General features: G+C 36.7%; 1 protein-coding gene across 5 annotated transcripts; it reads left to right on the plus strand.

The window, feature by feature from the left end:
- On the plus strand, positions 1-11,449 carry LYAR (Ly1 antibody reactive). 5 transcript variants are annotated; one of them, XM_054823598.1, is made up of 9 exons: positions 1-21; positions 528-716; positions 1,659-1,773; positions 3,759-3,866; positions 5,285-5,368; positions 7,273-7,609; positions 7,886-7,990; positions 8,900-8,985; positions 9,359-10,669. In XM_054823598.1, exons 2-9 carry the CDS (start codon positions 595-597, stop codon positions 9,491-9,493), a joined length of 1,092 nt encoding a protein of 363 aa, XP_054679573.1. In that variant the 5' UTR covers positions 1-21; positions 528-594; the 3' UTR covers positions 9,494-10,669. The 5 variants fall into 5 exon arrangements, with proteins under 5 accessions (XP_054679573.1, XP_054679571.1, XP_054679574.1 ...); XM_054823596.1 differs by lacking the exon at positions 1-21 and adding an exon at positions 119-152; XM_054823599.1 differs by lacking the exon at positions 1-21 and adding an exon at positions 120-137.
- Positions 11,450-17,575: the final 6,126 nt, after the last annotated feature.

Here is a 17,575-nt window from a genome sequence, read left to right on the forward strand (position 1 = left end):
CTGCCGCTCCTTCCGCTTCCGGTGCGCGGCGGGAACTCGGGGCGGGGCGGAGGCCACGCAGCCGCAGAGCGGCAGTGCCAAGAGGGACGGAGGGGGCAGGGCGGCGGCCGCACGTGCCGCGGGGGTGGCAGTTAGAGGTGTGGGGGGAGCAGGTAACGGTGTGGGGAGCGGTGGGGGGCGGGCGGGTAAGCAAGCTGGCCTTCCCTCAGGCGGCTCTCGCACAGCGGTGCCGCTTCTCTGGACCCGGTGGAGACCGGTCTGCAGCGGGGAGCGGGACGGAAGGGCGCGGGGGGAAGACGTGAACCGCCGCCTGCGAAGCGTGTCGGCATGAGGTGGGGGCGTAGGGGGGTTACTGGTTTCAGGTATCAGGCGAAATGAGTTTTTCCTTCGGAACTTTTGCACATGCGAAATCAAACTGCGCAGACTTTCTGTGGGTGGCTGATGCGCAGTTGCGTTTCTGTTCGGCCACCCAAGTGCTTCTTTCAAGCTGTAAATGTAAACGTAAGGTCTTCTCCTTGTATTTCTAGGGCTGTGCTTGTGTGGGGAGGAAAAAAATCGTCCCCGTTTCATAGAAGCTACTGACCGCTCGCCAAAATGGTAGTTTTCACATGCAATGCCTGTGGAGAGTCTGTGAAGAAAGCGCAAGTTGAAAAACATGTGAACATCTGCAGAAACTGTCAGTGCCTTTCTTGCATGGATTGTGGCAAGGATTTCTGGTAGGTGAAGGATGGGAAAATAGCCTTGCTCACTCTGCAGGGGTTGTCACAAATACAAGATTTTCCTATACTATATTAGAATTAAATTTGGCAAATTCTAATAATTCATATATGTATTTAAAAAGTACACATGTTTTTAGATAATTTCAAGCATAATCATCCAACTTGGAACAGCGGGGACAGCTAAACCACACAGTGAACAGAGTTGCAATTTTTTCTTTTACAGTTTTAAGTGACAGTGCTTTCAGCTTCTGATCATCAACAACTGTTACTTATTGCGCTCCTGTGGAGAGAGTGAGATTGGCAATAACATCAAAAATTCTGAATTTGGTTGTCATTTCTCAGCACTCAGAAGAAAGCAGTGCTGCTATCTGCTTTTGAAATAGAAATATATGAATTTGCATAAGAAAATAAGATTGTCCTAAAATAATGATTATATTTCTCAGGACTTAACTGATAAAAGATTAAGATCTATACTATTCATTCCTTTTTGGGGGCACTTCCACATTGGTCAGAACTACACTACCACATTAGTATATCTATATTTAGGAAATAGGTTTTTGCAAGTATTTTTCAACTGCTTTTCTAAATTTAAAAGTGTCAGTAGTAAAACATAGATACGCGTTAATAGCTGTGCATATTTTACATGTACAAATGTGCATAACTTATAGAGTCATTAATAAAAGCAGCAGTATACAGAAGACTGATTTTTGCAAGTCAGAAAAGTTCACTGAAGGCTGCAGCATGACACAAATGTCAGCAGTCTTGCAAGCATGTACTTTAAGCAAGTTGAACTTTACTTATATAAGCATTGACAGTATTGAGGTTTAAATGACAGATGCTATCATCTCTTACTTCAGTTTGTTGATTACATAAGTCTTGCATGCTTCGGAAGTCTGAAACACTTCAGCGAACTAAAGTTAAAAATCTCCTGTGTTCAAGGGGTGACGATTATAAGGAACATGTGAAGTGCGTAAGTGAAGACCAGAAGTACGGTGGAAAAGATTTTGAAGCCAAAACTAACAAAGGAGATGCTAAACAACAGGAGTGGATTCAGGTAAAGTTTGTACTATATGCAGATATAATAAATAATATTTTTTTTATAATTGTTAAAGACAAAATAGAGGCTATACCGGAACAAACCAGAAATCTATTTTTCCCAATATCCACAGTTTTCTTTTGGCAGTTCCTTGGTAGGTCTATTACTTATCCTGGCAAGAAATTGGTTTGAATCTATCTGTTACTAGTTTGATTTACTGTTCCCTAATTCTTGTATACAAAGAGGCGTTGATCACTGTCTACCCTCTTCATGCCACATACGCTTTTGTAGACCTCTGTCAGGCATCCCTCCTCATCTCATTGTCTCTGTTCCAGGCTGAAAAGTCCTATCCTGCTCAGTTGTTCTTCATATGTAAATTATATCCGTGGTCCTCTGAAGTCTTCCCAGTTCTACTGTATCCTAGTGAAATGAGGTTACAGGAACTACATACACTGTTCAAGATATGGGTGAACCATAGATTTAGTCTGTGTCATAATGATGTTTTCTGTGTCCTTCTTTATTCCTTTCTTACTGATTTTTGTTAGTTGATATACTTCTTTTTTTTTTGACTGCTGTTGATCATTGTGCTGGCATTTTCATGGAACTGGCTATTTTAACCCCAAGATCTTGTGGCTAAGCTCCAGCGGTCAACTTAAGGCCTGCCATTTTGGATGTGAAGTTAGGATTGCTTTTCCTATGCATGCTGCTTTACATGAATTTGTGTTGAAATTAATTCACCTTTTTATTACCTAGTCACTCATTCTCTTAAGGTCTTTGTGGAATTATTCACAGTCCTCATGCTGAATAACTTCATATCATCAGGAAAATTTTCCTGCCCTCTTTTTAGATATTTTGTAAATATGTTGAACAGCAGAGGCTCCAGCATGAATGGAAATGTCCATTGCCCTTCAGGTAGTTAGTTATCCTATGAAAAAACCTACCCTCTTATGGCTGTTAGTTTCTTTTAAAGGTTTTATGAAGGAACTCTCAAACATGTTTTTAAATCCTCATTAGATATAATTAGTTAGATCACCTTTATTCATGGATTTGTTGATTTCTATCCCATATAGAACACAATCTAACAAAGTACTAAGCTATGTGGATACTCAAGGAATATGAACAATACTATTGAAGTCCACAGATTACTGCCATTGTTGAAATTGAATGTTGTTTGATACATTGTTCAAAGGCAGTATGATGTGAATGCTCTTGCTTATGAAAATTATTAGCCTTCCTCAATAGTAAGTACTTTCTACAGAGAAAGGTGAGGGATTATTACAGAGTGTCCTTTTCTGGTAGTCTTAACATCCTCAAAACCTTTCAGTAAAAAGATTTTCAGAAGTACAGGAAGGCTTCCCGGTGTCCATTGGTGACATCTTTAAATAATGGGAAGCTCAGAGCCTTTTTGTCCCATGAGCAGCAGTGCTGTTCAAGTAACTGCTATAAGGCCCTGCCTAACCTCTGCTCTCTCGTGCTGGTACCCATAGCGTAGAAATATTCCGGAGCTGTCTTAGAGGGATTAACTGTTGATGAAGCTTGCTCTGCTGCCAGAAGAAATGCATGTCAAACTGGCCCCAAAGTTACCCAGATTTTTCACATCTGTAGGAGTTTGCAAAAACCAATCAGTTGACAATTCTTTTCTTAATGTAGGTCTTTTTCACACTGCAAGAATCTCCTATGTGATACAGTTACTTTACTTTTAAATATTTTTATTACAGGTTGTAACTTGAACATCAGAAAGCATTGGTGAGCAGTCCTGCTTGCCTCTGCTTAGTATCTAGGTATAAATATTTGTATAGATAACTTTTATACATCTTCTGATCTATGATAAAACAAAAGGTGAGTGTTCTTCCCATGCTTATTGAACAGTTCTTTTGAGCAGGCTATACAGTCTGTGGGTACTGGGTGATTTCTGTCCAGTGTGTTTATAACTTACATACCTTGCATGTATCATTTGATCATTATGCTTCTTTACTGATTTAATTCTGGTTTTCTTCATTCAGAAAATTCATGAAGTAATGAAGAAGCCAAACATAAGCCCTAAAGTGCGGAACATTCTGGAGCAAATGCGTGTCTTTGATAATATTCCAAGGAAAAAAGTAAAGTTTCAGGTATGTTTTAATAGAGATTTGTAGCAACCCGCACAGTGAGCTTTAAAATAGACTTTCTTAGTGAGTGCCACGCTCTTTTAACAAAGATGGGACAAATTGCTTATTTGGGCATTGGTAAATAGATGGTGTAATAGCTGAACTTAAAATAGGCAATGTTTGTAAGATTTATCTCCTTGCTTAAAAGTGCTATTTTAATTAGGTATTAAGCCAGAGCCTCACCTTTCAAGCTTAATCTCCGTGTGTAGGCTTGTTCTTTTTTTAATACCTGTCTTTTTCTCTATTTGCAATTTCTGTTGAATGTCCAAATTCTTAGACATACTTTTAAAGGATTCTTATTTCTGTGGCTTGGTTTTTTCCTGGTAAAGGCTAAGTACTGTTTTAAGAGTTTTCCTATTGCTCAGTATTCTGACAGAATCTCCCACACTGCATGCTTCACTAAACTGCATCACAGACAAAGCAAATTCCAAACGTTTCATGTGGTATCAGTGAAGAATTACTGGCAAGCTGGCCTTTTTTTTTTCTTTTTTTTTTTTCTTTTTTTTTTCCTCCCCTCTGTTCTGTGCCTCAGGTTGTGAGGCTGAGAGATCGTGATTGCTTCCAAAGCATTCAAATAGAATGTAATAGAGCTGCAGTGAAATTGGTGCTAGTGAGCTGAAGGTTACAATATTTTTCTATGAAATTAATGTTCTAAACAGGAAAAGTGATACTGTCAAGAACCCTGTTTCTTTTTGGTAAGATGTTTTGCAGTGGAAGATCAAAAGGTTGTGCAGTTCATTGTTCCAACTTAGTAATGTAACTTTCCATTGCAATGCAAAAATTTTTACATTAGGTTTTACTTAGAATTCCACATTCCTGAAAGTTGATCAGTTGGTGATAGATGCAAGTAGAAATTTACTGCTTTGTTTTAATTTTCAGCAGGAACTCCTGCAATAGCCCCAACAACTTTCAAATGTTTGCATTGAGATACTTGTTTAAATTTTACTTTTCTGTAATAATCTAAGGTATCTATTTAGGAGCATGACCATCTGTCCAGTACACAAATAAATAAATAAATAAATAAATATCCTTAATGTTTTAACTCATGGAAACAGTCAGAAGGTTTGGTAGGACATTAACATAACCAGCTGTATTCAAAAGGTGGATGGATTATCCCTTCTATATACTTACTTCTTCTGGGTTACAGTTGGTGAGGCAATTGAGAGGTATGGTACATCCTCATAGCAGTACGCAGGCATTGTGTGAAAGAATTTAGCATGGAGGTTTAAGAGATTCATAGAAAGTAAACATCTAACCAGATCTTAATCAGAAGAAATGATTAGATTCCTAAATGAAAAATAAAACCAAGAACCAAATACATGGTAATCAAGAAGAAAACAGACACGCACCTTTTCAGTTGTTGTTGTTATTTTCCTGCACAGAACTGGATGAAGAACAGTTTAAGAATTACTGACAGCACTTTGCAAGACCAGGTGTGGGATATTTTCTCTGAAGCAACCAGAAACGTAAGTTCAGTACAACATCGTACAACAGGAACACAGTCAAATGCTTTGAAAACCTTTTAAAGTGGGAAAACCCTCCCTTTGTAGATGTTAGCAGAAATATCGTCTCCCGTTGTTATAGTGGATTATCTTATAATGTAACATTCCTAGGCTAAATTGCTAATTTGTGGAATATACTGTTGCTAAAGTCATTGTGCATACTGGGGAGGTTGTGATTAAAAATTTGGACACAGTGGCATGATTGTGACATGATAATCAGAAGACTAATTTAACTTTATTCTATGCTATTAGTACATAAGGAAAGGGAAAAACACTATCTTTGCTTCCAGTCTTTTACCACACACTGAGAAGGAATAAAACGACATCTTTTCAGAACTTTAATGGCCTCAAATTAATGTTTATTGGAGTGTGAAATTAACAGCACCTAGTTTACCTATTTTATTAGCAGAGAGATGAGATCCTCCAGTTTGTGGTGCAAATTCTTCCCATTTCTGTGTCCAAATTGTGGACTCCCACTGACCTTTTTTCTCAGTGCCTAATTCACTATTTCAGTACTAGCGTAGCATGTTTTGGTAGGGTGTTGTTTTGATTGTTTGTTTACATCTATTGCTGCTACTAGAAAGCTGTTACAGAAGCTTACTTCTCTGTTGATGTAAAGATTGCTCTCCCCCTCCTCCCAGCTTCTTTTGAGGAAGAGCACGGGCATAGCTTTGACATTAATCCCTTGTTGATCGTGCTTCATTTTCCTGATTTGATGATTCCAGTTAAATCTATTTCTAGTTTTTCTGAAGCATCCAAATATAAGAGCCAGGAAGGAAAGAAATACATTTTTTTAAACGATATGAACATAACATAAACTTTGGGCACTGAATTTCAAGTACATTGTCTTGCTGGGATGTTAATTCTGAGTTGGTAAAACTTCACTAAAGCCATAAGCAGTTCCCTCTTGATTTAAACTGATTTTTTTTAAAAAAATCTTGAATATGAACAATTATTTTATTTAAACACAAGTCAACAATTTACATTTTCCATAAAATGTAGCATTAAAGTAAAATATATAACACAGCTTTCTTGCTCAGATCGTTTCAAGACACCTTTAAGAGTTCTTAAAAACATCTCAAGATATTCTCTGTAATACATACCTTGAGGTGTATATACTCAAAGAAAGTTCTTAAGTGGAATTCAAATTGAATTGAAATTACTCTTTACAAAAGCATGTTGGTATTAAGTTGCTTGTATAAACATGTATTCTCTTTCTCAATAGCCACATTAACATTTCAGTAATTATATTTCACTTGTAATTATTAAAGTTTAATTTAAAGATAAAAATGTTCATTAATATATTCTTCTAAAAAAATAAATTATAAGCCCAGGACCATTAAAAGAAAACCAAATATACAATATATATAAAGTACAGTTAAAACAGCCAGCGCTGCCTTTGTTGACATCATGCAGTAATAGTTTCTTGTCCCAGACATATCCCAAGACAGGGAACTGGATGGCAAAGCTAAGATTATTATTCAAGGGATGTATATTTGGGAATAGGTTCTGTATCTTTCTGTAATATGCTGTATTTTTGTCTGTGTAAATCAAAGAGTTGTCTCTCCCTTAATTACATTTAGCAAATATGTTAAAAATACATAGAAGATTATTTCAAATGGAAATTATATATGTTGTAAGATGACATTTCTTCTGTGATGTTCAGGTAATTAGCATTTACACTGTAAAATTAAAAGAAGAATCAGTCACGCTATTTAGTGCTATTTCTCAGGTAGCTGGTGTCCCCACATGTAAGCAATTTAATTGAATTCAGGATATTAGTGTTCTTCTTGAATGACGTAGTAGAGAGAAGGTACAATGTCAAAAAAGGCATATAAAAATTGTAATTATCTGTCTTTCAACAAAAGATTTCAAGTGAAAAAGAACAAGACAAACCACAACAGAAAGAAGAGCAGCAGTCTGCAGAAACTGGCGAAAAAACAATGGCAGAAGAAAATGGGATTACAAATGATAAAACTGAGAGGAAAAAGAATAAGAGAGAACGAAAAGAAGAGAGACAAAAGAACAAAAAGAAGGAGAAAAAAGACTTGAAATTAGAAAACCCATCAGAAGTAAAAAAGAGTAAAAAGTCCAAAAAAGGAAAGGAGAGCTTGGAGAATGAATTTGAAATAAACGGAAATGGCCATGAGAGTGACATAGAAGAGGAAGCAAATGTAAAGAAACGCAAACATAAACATGCAGAAGGTATCAATCCTACACCTTATATTCTTGTTTGTTTTCAAGATGCTTTTTCCTTAGTGCCTTAAAGCTCAATAATTACTTTTAGTAGAATTTTTAAAGTAGTAGTTTACATATACAGATTACATTATTTTTTAACACTGTAGTTGCACAGTCCTTTTAAAAAAATCTGAACCTCGTAGCCAATACAAACTCGTCTTAGAACAGAAACTTTAAGTCACGTCAGAACTTTTCTTCTAGTTTTAAAACTTTTTGTATACGTTTATCCAATTGCATCTCTAGAGGAACCTCATATCACAACAAAGAGAATGAAAACTGAAAACATTTCAGAAGACATGGAGACAGAAAACACCAATGGCAATGAAGAAAACGTGGGAACAGTTAAAGGTATTCTTAAAGGGGGAGTTTAGGTAATTACAAAAAATATTCTGAAAAAGACCTAGTGCAGAATATAAATACAGTGCTTTTTGCAGCAAGCCATGAAATAAGTTGTGCCTCAGTATATATATGTATATTCAGTATACGGTACCTGTTGCAGAGTAAGTAGCCTGTGCTACACTTAACACCTGATGGTGAATTACTGCTCTCATCTGTTGGTTCTGCTGAGCTGGCAACCTTTGGCTACACTTGCTTTCTCTGGGCAGGGAGGAATTTGGCATATTTGTCTCCACAGCAGGTCTCTTCCCTGCTGCCATGCACATGAGCCAACAGAGAGGACAAAGGGTAACAGCTCTCTTGCATCGCTTTGTATCTCTTATCTCCCCAGTTTTGTTCGGTGAATCGTCAATGGGACTTTAGCTGTGTTTGACCTTGGTTTATGCTTAAACCTACTTATGCCTATCACCCAACACACTATTACTATCAGGGAATGTCTGTATTTAACATACAGATTGTTTATTTGGAAACTACGTGTTAATGACCTCTGCAGTGGGTACTGTGTGAAATTCACTACCTGTGCTCTAAGGGTGAGGAGACAGGAGCATCCCAACTATTCCTGTATTACGTAAGAGTTGCTGCTTAATAGCTGAAGCTCAGAACTTAAGTAAAAGCAATCCTAACCCTAGTTGTTCAAGTAGTACGTGGGTTCTTCACCTCTATCTTATTGTAATCTTCAGAAACAGCCTACCTGATTTTATGCTTAAGACACCCTCCTGTTGTAGGGTGAGTAAGATAACAATGAACTGTGGTGGTAGCTGAACTGGTTCCAAAATTAGGAAACTGAAGACTAGTTCCTACTAAGATGACGACCTGGAAATACCTGATTTCACTAATGATGTACACCTAATTATTTCCTAGGTAAATTCAACTGGAAGGGAACCATCAAAGCTGTTCTGAAACAGGCTCCAGACAATGAAATTTCAATTAAAAAACTAAGAAAAAAGGTACTGTATAACATAGTTTTTAAATCTCCTTTGGTCTTGTGAATTTCTTTCTGTAATGCTTAAGTTCATAAAATCCTGTCCTGCACCAGCAAAAAAGTTTGACAAAGCAAATTTTGCTTTGACTTTTTTGCTTGCTTTTTTGATCAATTATCCAAGTAATTGATATTTAACAGACTGTCAGTAGACAGCATGTCAACTGAAGGACGTGTTCTTTATTGATTACTGGACTAGAAAAGACATTCAGTGCTAATTCTGAATAGGAATAAAAGCATAATAGATTCCATGCTACTTTTAATACAGTAACATGAATGTAGTATTGCTTACAGTGGAATCATTGTCACTAACTCAAAACCATTCCTCTGTCTTTGTGCAGGTTATAGCTCAGTATTACACAGTAGCTGGTGAACATCACAAATCAGAAGAGGATATTCTAGTCATATTTAATAAGAAAGTGAATAACAATCCCAAGTTTAAAGTTTTAAAGGACAAAGTTAAACTCCTGAAATAAGAGTTTGCATACTTTTCATAACCTTTGCATTTTAATCTTGCAGACTGAGTTAAATTCTTCTGTCAGCTGTACAAATACCACGTATTGGTCTCAATTTAAATTGTGTGTGTGAGAGCAGAATTTAAAGACTGGTTCCTCCTCTTTTTCTAGATTTATCACAGAACATTTTCAGATATTTTATTTTTCGATTTTATGGAAAATGTATATTTTTGGTACAAGTATTAAGAGGCATTGAAAATAATTGTTGCCTACTATATTAAAATTCTACCAGTAATGGCTATAATTTATGGGCATGAATGTTTATCAGGACCTGGGTTGTGCAGATTTTTGTAGAAACTATTCTAAGAGCAAATAAGATTTTCATATTCAAAAACCCACCATGGAATAAATGTTTTGTTACGCTGAAATTCAAAATGGTATGACAGATATCCCCTTTACGCACCGTAGCTAGTATATGCAGGCTTTAATAACCTGTTAATTTCGTGTCCTAAAATGTGTAATTACAGTGTCTGTCAAGTTTGTGTATGTAATATTGCACATTGGGTGAAAAATCTAACGACTGAGTTACCTGTATATGCATAGCTACTCAATGTTTTAATTAGTGATGCAATTGACTTCAATGTAAGTGGTCACATGGACTAGAAATTGACTGATGAAATAAATTTCTTTAAAACACCACCTTAAATATAAAAAAATCTTGCTACTTTATGATTATGTAGTAAATTCAGAAATTATACAAAATTTGAAGAGGCTGTTATATCGTAGTCACCGAAGCAATTTAGGCAGGCCAGAAATCTTACATGTACGTAAGAGACAGAGTGGCCTGCAGAAAGTTTCTTAGAAGTTTATCAGGTTTTAATCAAATGCAAAATACTTCCAGATGGGGAGTTTCCTACCATGAAGTCATCTGCTAAAAACAGAAGTAGAAAGCCAGTGAAAATGTCTTGCAGTAGGTGGTATGGTGTTGTGGAAATTGCATAGTGCTTGAAAGCACATACACTTTTACAAAACTCCATAATGAAAATATGAATTTATAGAAATACTGAATATATTAAAAGTATAAATACAAAAAGATTAACTGATACACTGGGTCCAGTTTTTCTGAGTACCTATTTGTCTTGTTTATTATAAAAGTTGAAATAAAAATGCCTAATAAATTAAAGATCTCTTAAAAAAGTGTTTGTTGTTAATTCATGAGAATGGGTTTGGAGATAAACAGAATAAAATTCATTTACAGACATGGAGAAACTTCGAGAAGTTGTTTGAACACATTTAAGAAACTTAGATTTCTTTTTTGTTTTTAATTTAGGAAAGGACATATAAAATAGTAAGTCCTTGTAAATGAAACAAATTAATACAGTGCTGTTAATCTTTTCACTGTATGTATTTTACAACAAATATTGTTACTTTAAGATCCTAAATAGTTTTGTTACAGTAATTGTTACAGGTTTTAAGAATTATTTTTGTTGAGAATTCATTCCAAATTATGCCATTCTCCTACACTTTTCATCTTCCATTGCTGTTGACCACAACATGTGTGACACATGTATAGAAACTACATTTGCTGAACTTTTGCTGATGATATCCTAAGTTCTCGCAATGACAGCAGCAGTTACGGGTGCAGTCAGCAGCTGTTGCAGTTGTGGTTAATTCTGTGCTGTGCCTCCATCCTTTCCTCCCTACCCTCAAACGAGGATCTAACCTCTCTTTCTGTCCTATGCTTCAGAACACCCGTCCTGTGTCCACAAGCCAGGATTGTCTTCCTGCTGCCTGCCCCGTGGGAGCGATCTCGATCTCGTAGCTCCACTCAGTCTCTGACCAGGGTGGCAGGAGCGCGCTCTGCCCCCGGGCTGTGCAGTTGCACCGCTGGCCATGCGACTTGCCAACCTGCATTACCCACACATTTTTTTCACTAAAGGCCTACTATTTTCTCAACATGCTTAGGAAATCATGAGCTGCATCTTTTTTCCTTTTTCAAACTGGTAAGGGTGGTTTGGATTGTTTATGCTACACATTTAAAAATAAATATTCACAGCAAATTCGTACTTTGGAGTGTTTTGAGTTACCTTTCACGGCTTGGGAGAATGACAGTTTCTGCTTGTGAAAACAATCAGCATTTTCTAATCTGCAGATGAAAAAGCTGATCTATGTCAGATGGAAACAAGTCTAAAAGAACCTTTGAAGTTATACAACGGTTCTTTTTATTCAGTCTAATAGATAATCAGATACTTTGTTCATGTCATTGTCAAGTTCTGGTGTCTGATGCTCAGGGTTTACTTCAGTGATCACTACAGGCATCTCTGAAGCGAAGCAACAGACTAGATGTGTAGAAACACCTCACGTCAGTTTAAAGCTGAAAATAAGGAATAGCAAATCAACAGCACGCAGATGAGCTATCTGGGTAGGGTTTGACCTTGGTATTTTTTCCTGCAGTAACTGTTGTGATTCTCAATGGTTCAAAGGCCTGACTTCCCCTGTGCGTAGCTGTGGTTGTGCATAGTGCCTACGTGGGGTAGGAAACGTGACTTTTGCATCTTGTTCTTCCCCTCTCTCTGTTTTTTCCTAATGATTTGGCAGACATGGAGCAAATTAATGCCTCTTCACTGATGGTCACTAGCAGGACTATTGCGAGTAAATCCTATTACAATTACAGTAGTATCACCTAATTATACATCATTATAGTAGTATTACCTTTTCCTAGTCTGTTGGCAGAAAGAAGGAGCGGAGGGAGCAATATATTTTGTAGGTATATTTTCTTTTTGAATGTTCCTCGAAGTACCGTAGTATGGTAGATGAGGCTATGCCTCTAATTACAGATTACTTCAAATGCTATTGAAGTCTGTGCATAGTCGCTTTATTGACATGCAGCTCTCCAGTAAAAAAAAAAAAAAAAAAAGACCTCTGTTTTTTCATTAGACAATTAATAGAGAACTCAGATTGGCTTTTCCACTTATAACAGATTTAAGCTTTAATTTACTGCTTGCAACTAATGATGTCTCAATTAGATTGAAGTTACCCGGTTCTTTAAAGCTACCAATTTAGTGGTAATCATTTCCGAGGGAGACATAATCCCTTGCAGACCGTTCAGAATATTTCATGACGACAGAAAAACAGTAAGACCTATCTAATTTCTATTCAGTGATTAATCAGCATATTTACCAGTATTTTTTTAAATCCCATGGACCTGTTGCAATGAAGTTCTGTACCTTGGATGCTCTTTTGGTTTTAAGTGCAGGGGAGGGAGGGTGTACAACCTTAAGATTTACCAAATGCAAGAGGGCAACAGTATCAACTTTCCAGATTGCTTTCAGGGAGCATTTAATGTGTAAAAATTAATATCCAGACAGTATAACAGAACAGCAAGGCACAACCCACAGTGGTAATACTTGCCGAGCACCTGCTTGCAGTTTAATATGTTCATTAAGCATTATTATCTGATCCCAGCTTCTAGGTCAGATGATGACTTTGAATGAACAGCTCTTAAGTCCTCATTTGAGTGACTTTGGGGTCTGTCACCTTCGAGAACAAATGACAGGACTAAGATCCACCCATGCATGCATGTATTTGAAGAAGGAAGGTCTAGCTCACAGTAATTGCAGTCGTTCTGGGTGTTGTGCAATATGCTGATGACTGCCATCCCTCCCTAAATCGACTACTGCAAGCCGTTGCCATCAATGCCAAGTTTGACGCCCATGGAAATTTAGCTGACATGATCCACAACTGACGGTTTTAAATACATTTGACAACAGGCACATGATGAAACAGAAAGTTCGTCATCTTTGATCTGGGTTCTCAGCAGCAAAGTCAATTGATTAGGGTTATCCATGGACTGGAAAGCTGTGGGTGAATTTATCAAGCACACTACTGACCTCCTGTTCAAAAATATATATAGTACAGAATATTTAAAAGAATGTCATGACAGTATTAAATAGACCTTTATTTTAACATTTTATCTGACAGAACAGCTGTGGTCTTGGACTTTCTTTTAACAGCATGCCAGTGTATGGGGTTTGCGTTGCCAGACAGGACTTTATATACTGAACCACTGAGTTAATTTCTTGTAGCATTTGGTCATGACACCATCAAAACCACATCTGAGTAATGAGTTCAGTTATGTATGTGGGGAGATTCAGCAAAATCTGCCACACATTGCAGTCCTATCATTAAAAAAACCCACACAAACCCAACAGCAAACCAGAGACCACTGAGCTGTTGCAGACCCTCGAAATCGAAATTGCTGGCTTACATTTCTACTTTCTACTCTGATATCTTTCCAGCTCTAACAGATCCTATCTTTTGGTACATGAACTGCTGTGCAGTTCAGATAATATTAGTATTATGCAGCTCATTAAAATAAGACTTCAGCATTAAGTGTTTGAACATTAAACAAACAAACAAAAAAACCCCCAATCCTGAAGGCCAACAGCACCTATTCAAATTCTTTAGACGAGGTATTTTTAGAGCATCCTCACCTTTTTCACTATATTTTTTCCCTGTGCATTCAAGACAAGGGGGCATTGCTTAACGTTGATTCTGCAGGGTGGCAGAATCATGTGGCTGATGGACATGCACCTTTTGTTGTGTTTTTCTCACTTGCAGTCAACAACAGTAATAATCAGAAAGGGACTTTATTATCTTGCAGCTGCCACTCTAGATTCTGAGGAAAAGAAAGGGAGCCCTTCCAAACTTTTGCAGAGGCACAAAAAGCTACTGTAAAATCACGTAACTTTAAGAAAAACATAGCACAAGTGTCAATTCTATTTTGTGCATTTCCTAGCTATTTGCATGAATTTATACCATTAAAGCTAGCATTGTAATATAGTTTGTACAGACAGATCTCAATAAATGAGAATGTAAATAGAGTTCTGGTTTTACTAGCAAGAGCTAGGTATTTAAGTGTTAGAGTATGAAAAAAGTCATACTATTCAATATTTACTTTGTAACTACATATTTTACACTTGCTCTGTTTCAAAGTGAGATGTGAAAACAGATAAAATTAAGGTTATCAATTTACAGTTTTCCGGTATTCACTCAATACTGTAACCACAGGAAACTTCTTTGTTGTAGCATGGGTCAGGGTACTGAAAAATTAGTGCAAGAGAATGCTTGTATAAAGCACTTAGCATTTAATACAAATTGACAGAATCATGCAGAATTTTTTTTTTTTACTTTCTTTTCCATAGATTATATGTTTATCAGTCATTGCTAATGTCAACAGTCACAATAAGTTGATGAGAAATCATCAGATAATAGTAACAGCATTACAAAATGTTCCAGAATGTGTTTGGTTTGTTGATTTTTCTAAACAGCGTAACGGATCTCCATAATAAAAGATGCCTTATCACTAAAATTTTCCTTTCTAAAATAACGTCTTGGCAATTGAGTGTCTCGGTGACGGGGCGGGGGGAGGAAATAGTATTGTAAATTAGAAAATTGTTTAAAGCTAGTGGCTTTCTTGATAAGTCCAGCATAAACATTTAAGCAGGGAGTTTAATCACTGAAAGAAAAACCTTCAAAGGATGACTACTTATTTGTTGTGCTCAGCCCTTCACTGTACTGGTGCATTAGAGTAGTTCATTCGTCTTTCTCCCAGTGAAAACCGATCCTCCCACCTGGTGCCATAATCCGATTCCATCAGTACAATGTAGTCAGACCCCGACATGAGTAGTGGCTTATACCTGATGACCACAGGATACAGAGACCCAACACATGATTTCATTCGGAAACTTTTAAAGCTGTAACACTCACCCTTATTAAGGAAATAAGAGAGCAAATATTAAACTTTTTGTGCGAGATAAGCAAAAAAAAAGGCATATTGTTCTGTACATTGAGCTGTATTCACAGGTTACAAGATACCTCAGTCAATATATTCAACATCTATCCCCTTCTTCTCCCAATTTAGCCTTTAAGAAAAAACAAGAATAAGTCATCTAAGTTTCTTTTCTGCTCTGTCAGCCAAGACAAGCAGTATATTATGTTTCCCATTAGTACTTTTACAGGAAGTGTTACTTTATATTGGATTCTAAATTTCACTTGGACTAGAGGAAGTTTCAGTAGTAACTTTTCTTTGCACTTGCTGAGATAGAATTCCTTTTGCATCTGTAACCTGCTGCTTTTCTTTGCGCTTGTTGAGATAGAATTTTGCACCTGAATCCTTAGGCTTTTACAGCAGTCAAATCACTTGCAGTGGGGATGCCAGACCACCTCCAAAGCAATAGTTAATACGCTACCACAGCCTAAAAAAATGCTAACCGCCATCAGTACAGAAATAAAGTGTCATGCCCAAAGACAGTAATACTCCTGTAGAGCAAATATTTGATGAATAATAAACTTGAATGCCCATTCCCACAATTGATAGTCTTTCCTGTGTGAATTAGATCTGTGATCTTCATTATTAAAAAAAAACACAAAACAAACCAAAAAAATTTAGGATGTTCCTAAATACCCTAGGTATGAAATTCTCGTCATATTGTTACAGATGCATGGTTGTGCAGATTTTTTTCCTCAGTGAGGAAATCGGTTTCAGAATTCCCAAGTGTTCCCTTTCCCACCCTCCCACATCTGGCCATTTATTTTTGCCTCTCCGCCACCCTCTGCATTTTTGCAGGCTTTTAAAAACAGATCAAATCCTCAAACTGGGAGGTATTATATACCACTACTGGGGATTCAGTAGTCAAGAACAATTATAGCTGGAGTATTGCTGCCAAGTGCTTTGTATCATTAAACTGTAGTCTTAGGAAAACATTTTGAGAGCCATTGTACTCCCTAAGAAAGTACGCATAGTTAAGTGAAACTAAACTCAAGAAATTATTTAGGAGAGAGAGTAGGAAGATTTACTTAGCAACTTCTAGGAGAACAGTTTATCCAGATTTATTTCATGGGCTTTGTTTACATGTTTGAAGATCCAGGCTGGAATGAACAGTCTTCTCATTTTATATTCTTAATCACAATTATAGCAAAAAGCAAGAGTCAAACATCGAAGCTGCCTAACATTTTTAATCAGAACAATTGAGGGTGTTGAAATGGTCTTCCAGCAAATAGATACTTCAGATTAATGTTCTGGACCAGCTACTTTTTTGTAATTTGCGGACAAGTTTCAAGGTGAAGAATAACATACCTAGATAAATCAGATGACATTACATGGTGTGCTCTTTTTCTGTTCTCTTAGATGCCCTCTTCACCTTTTTAACTGCCTTTATCTTTTCTGCTTTCTTTTCCTTCATGAAGTTCAAACGTTTGCATGCTTATATATATAGTGCATTCTTGGTATCAAACACACTATTATATGTATTGTTTCCTTCTTAAAGGGTCAATTCAGGGCTGCACTGTAATTTAATACTCGCATGAGAATTCAATTTGAGTTCAATAGTTTGTATATGTACCACATTCAGAGTCGATTGAGTTTTAACCTTTAGTTGTTTTTTAGATTTGCATTAAGTTATTCACACCAAGTACTTCTAAGTCCTTTGCTGATTTTTTTTCCATTGCACTGAATTTAAACTAATTAAAAGAATGCTAGATGAAAGCAAGAGAACTGTAGTACTATACGAAGGCTTTTTTCTTACCTGGATGAGTTAGACAATGTATTTACTTTTTCATTCAGTGTAAGAGAGGATATGCAATGCTTTACTCCAAGAACAATGTTCAGAAAGGATTGAGAATCTCTACCCAACCAATCCTTTTACTCCTGAGAGTGGAAGATAATGAGCAGATTACCACTCACTTTATTATTACTTAGTTCATGAGCAGAAAGCAGAGAGTATATTGAACAATCATTCCTCGAAATGAAGAATATGCCTACACTGTATGCAACCTACTTCAGCTAAAAATGAACATATGGAGAGAAGAGCCAGCCCTACTTAGATAAGAAATGAAGAAAATTCCAATCGGGTCTTTTGTGAACAGATAACATTTGGGCTAATTTAGCTATTGACTTCTTTAATGGGGAAAAACTTACAAATATTTGCTAGAATACTAGAAAACTAATTTGACTTTCTAAAAGTGAGAATTTAACTTGGAAGTCTAATTCTAAAATTTATATGTATCCAGTCAATGTACATAAAAAGCTACCACTTGTGTGTG

The sequence above is a fragment of the Grus americana genome, chromosome 4 (genome assembly GCF_028858705.1).
Source record: "Grus americana isolate bGruAme1 chromosome 4, bGruAme1.mat, whole genome shotgun sequence".
NCBI classification, from domain to species: domain Eukaryota; kingdom Metazoa; phylum Chordata; class Aves; order Gruiformes; family Gruidae; genus Grus; species Grus americana.

What these genes read in the sequence shown, in the direction of transcription:
- LYAR (XM_054823598.1), top strand. Translation starts at nt 595, where the DNA reads ATGGTAGTTTTCACATGCAATGCCTGTGGAGAGTCTGTGAAGAAAGCG. An exon ending in TCTCTGAAGCAACCAGAAAC is followed by an intron (nt 5,369 to 7,272) that starts GTAAGTTCAGTA and finishes TTTCAACAAAAG; the next exon opens with ATTTCAAGTGAAAAAGAACA. An exon ending in TTAAAAAACTAAGAAAAAAG is followed by an intron (nt 8,986 to 9,358) that starts GTACTGTATAAC and finishes GTCTTTGTGCAG; the next exon opens with GTTATAGCTCAGTATTACAC.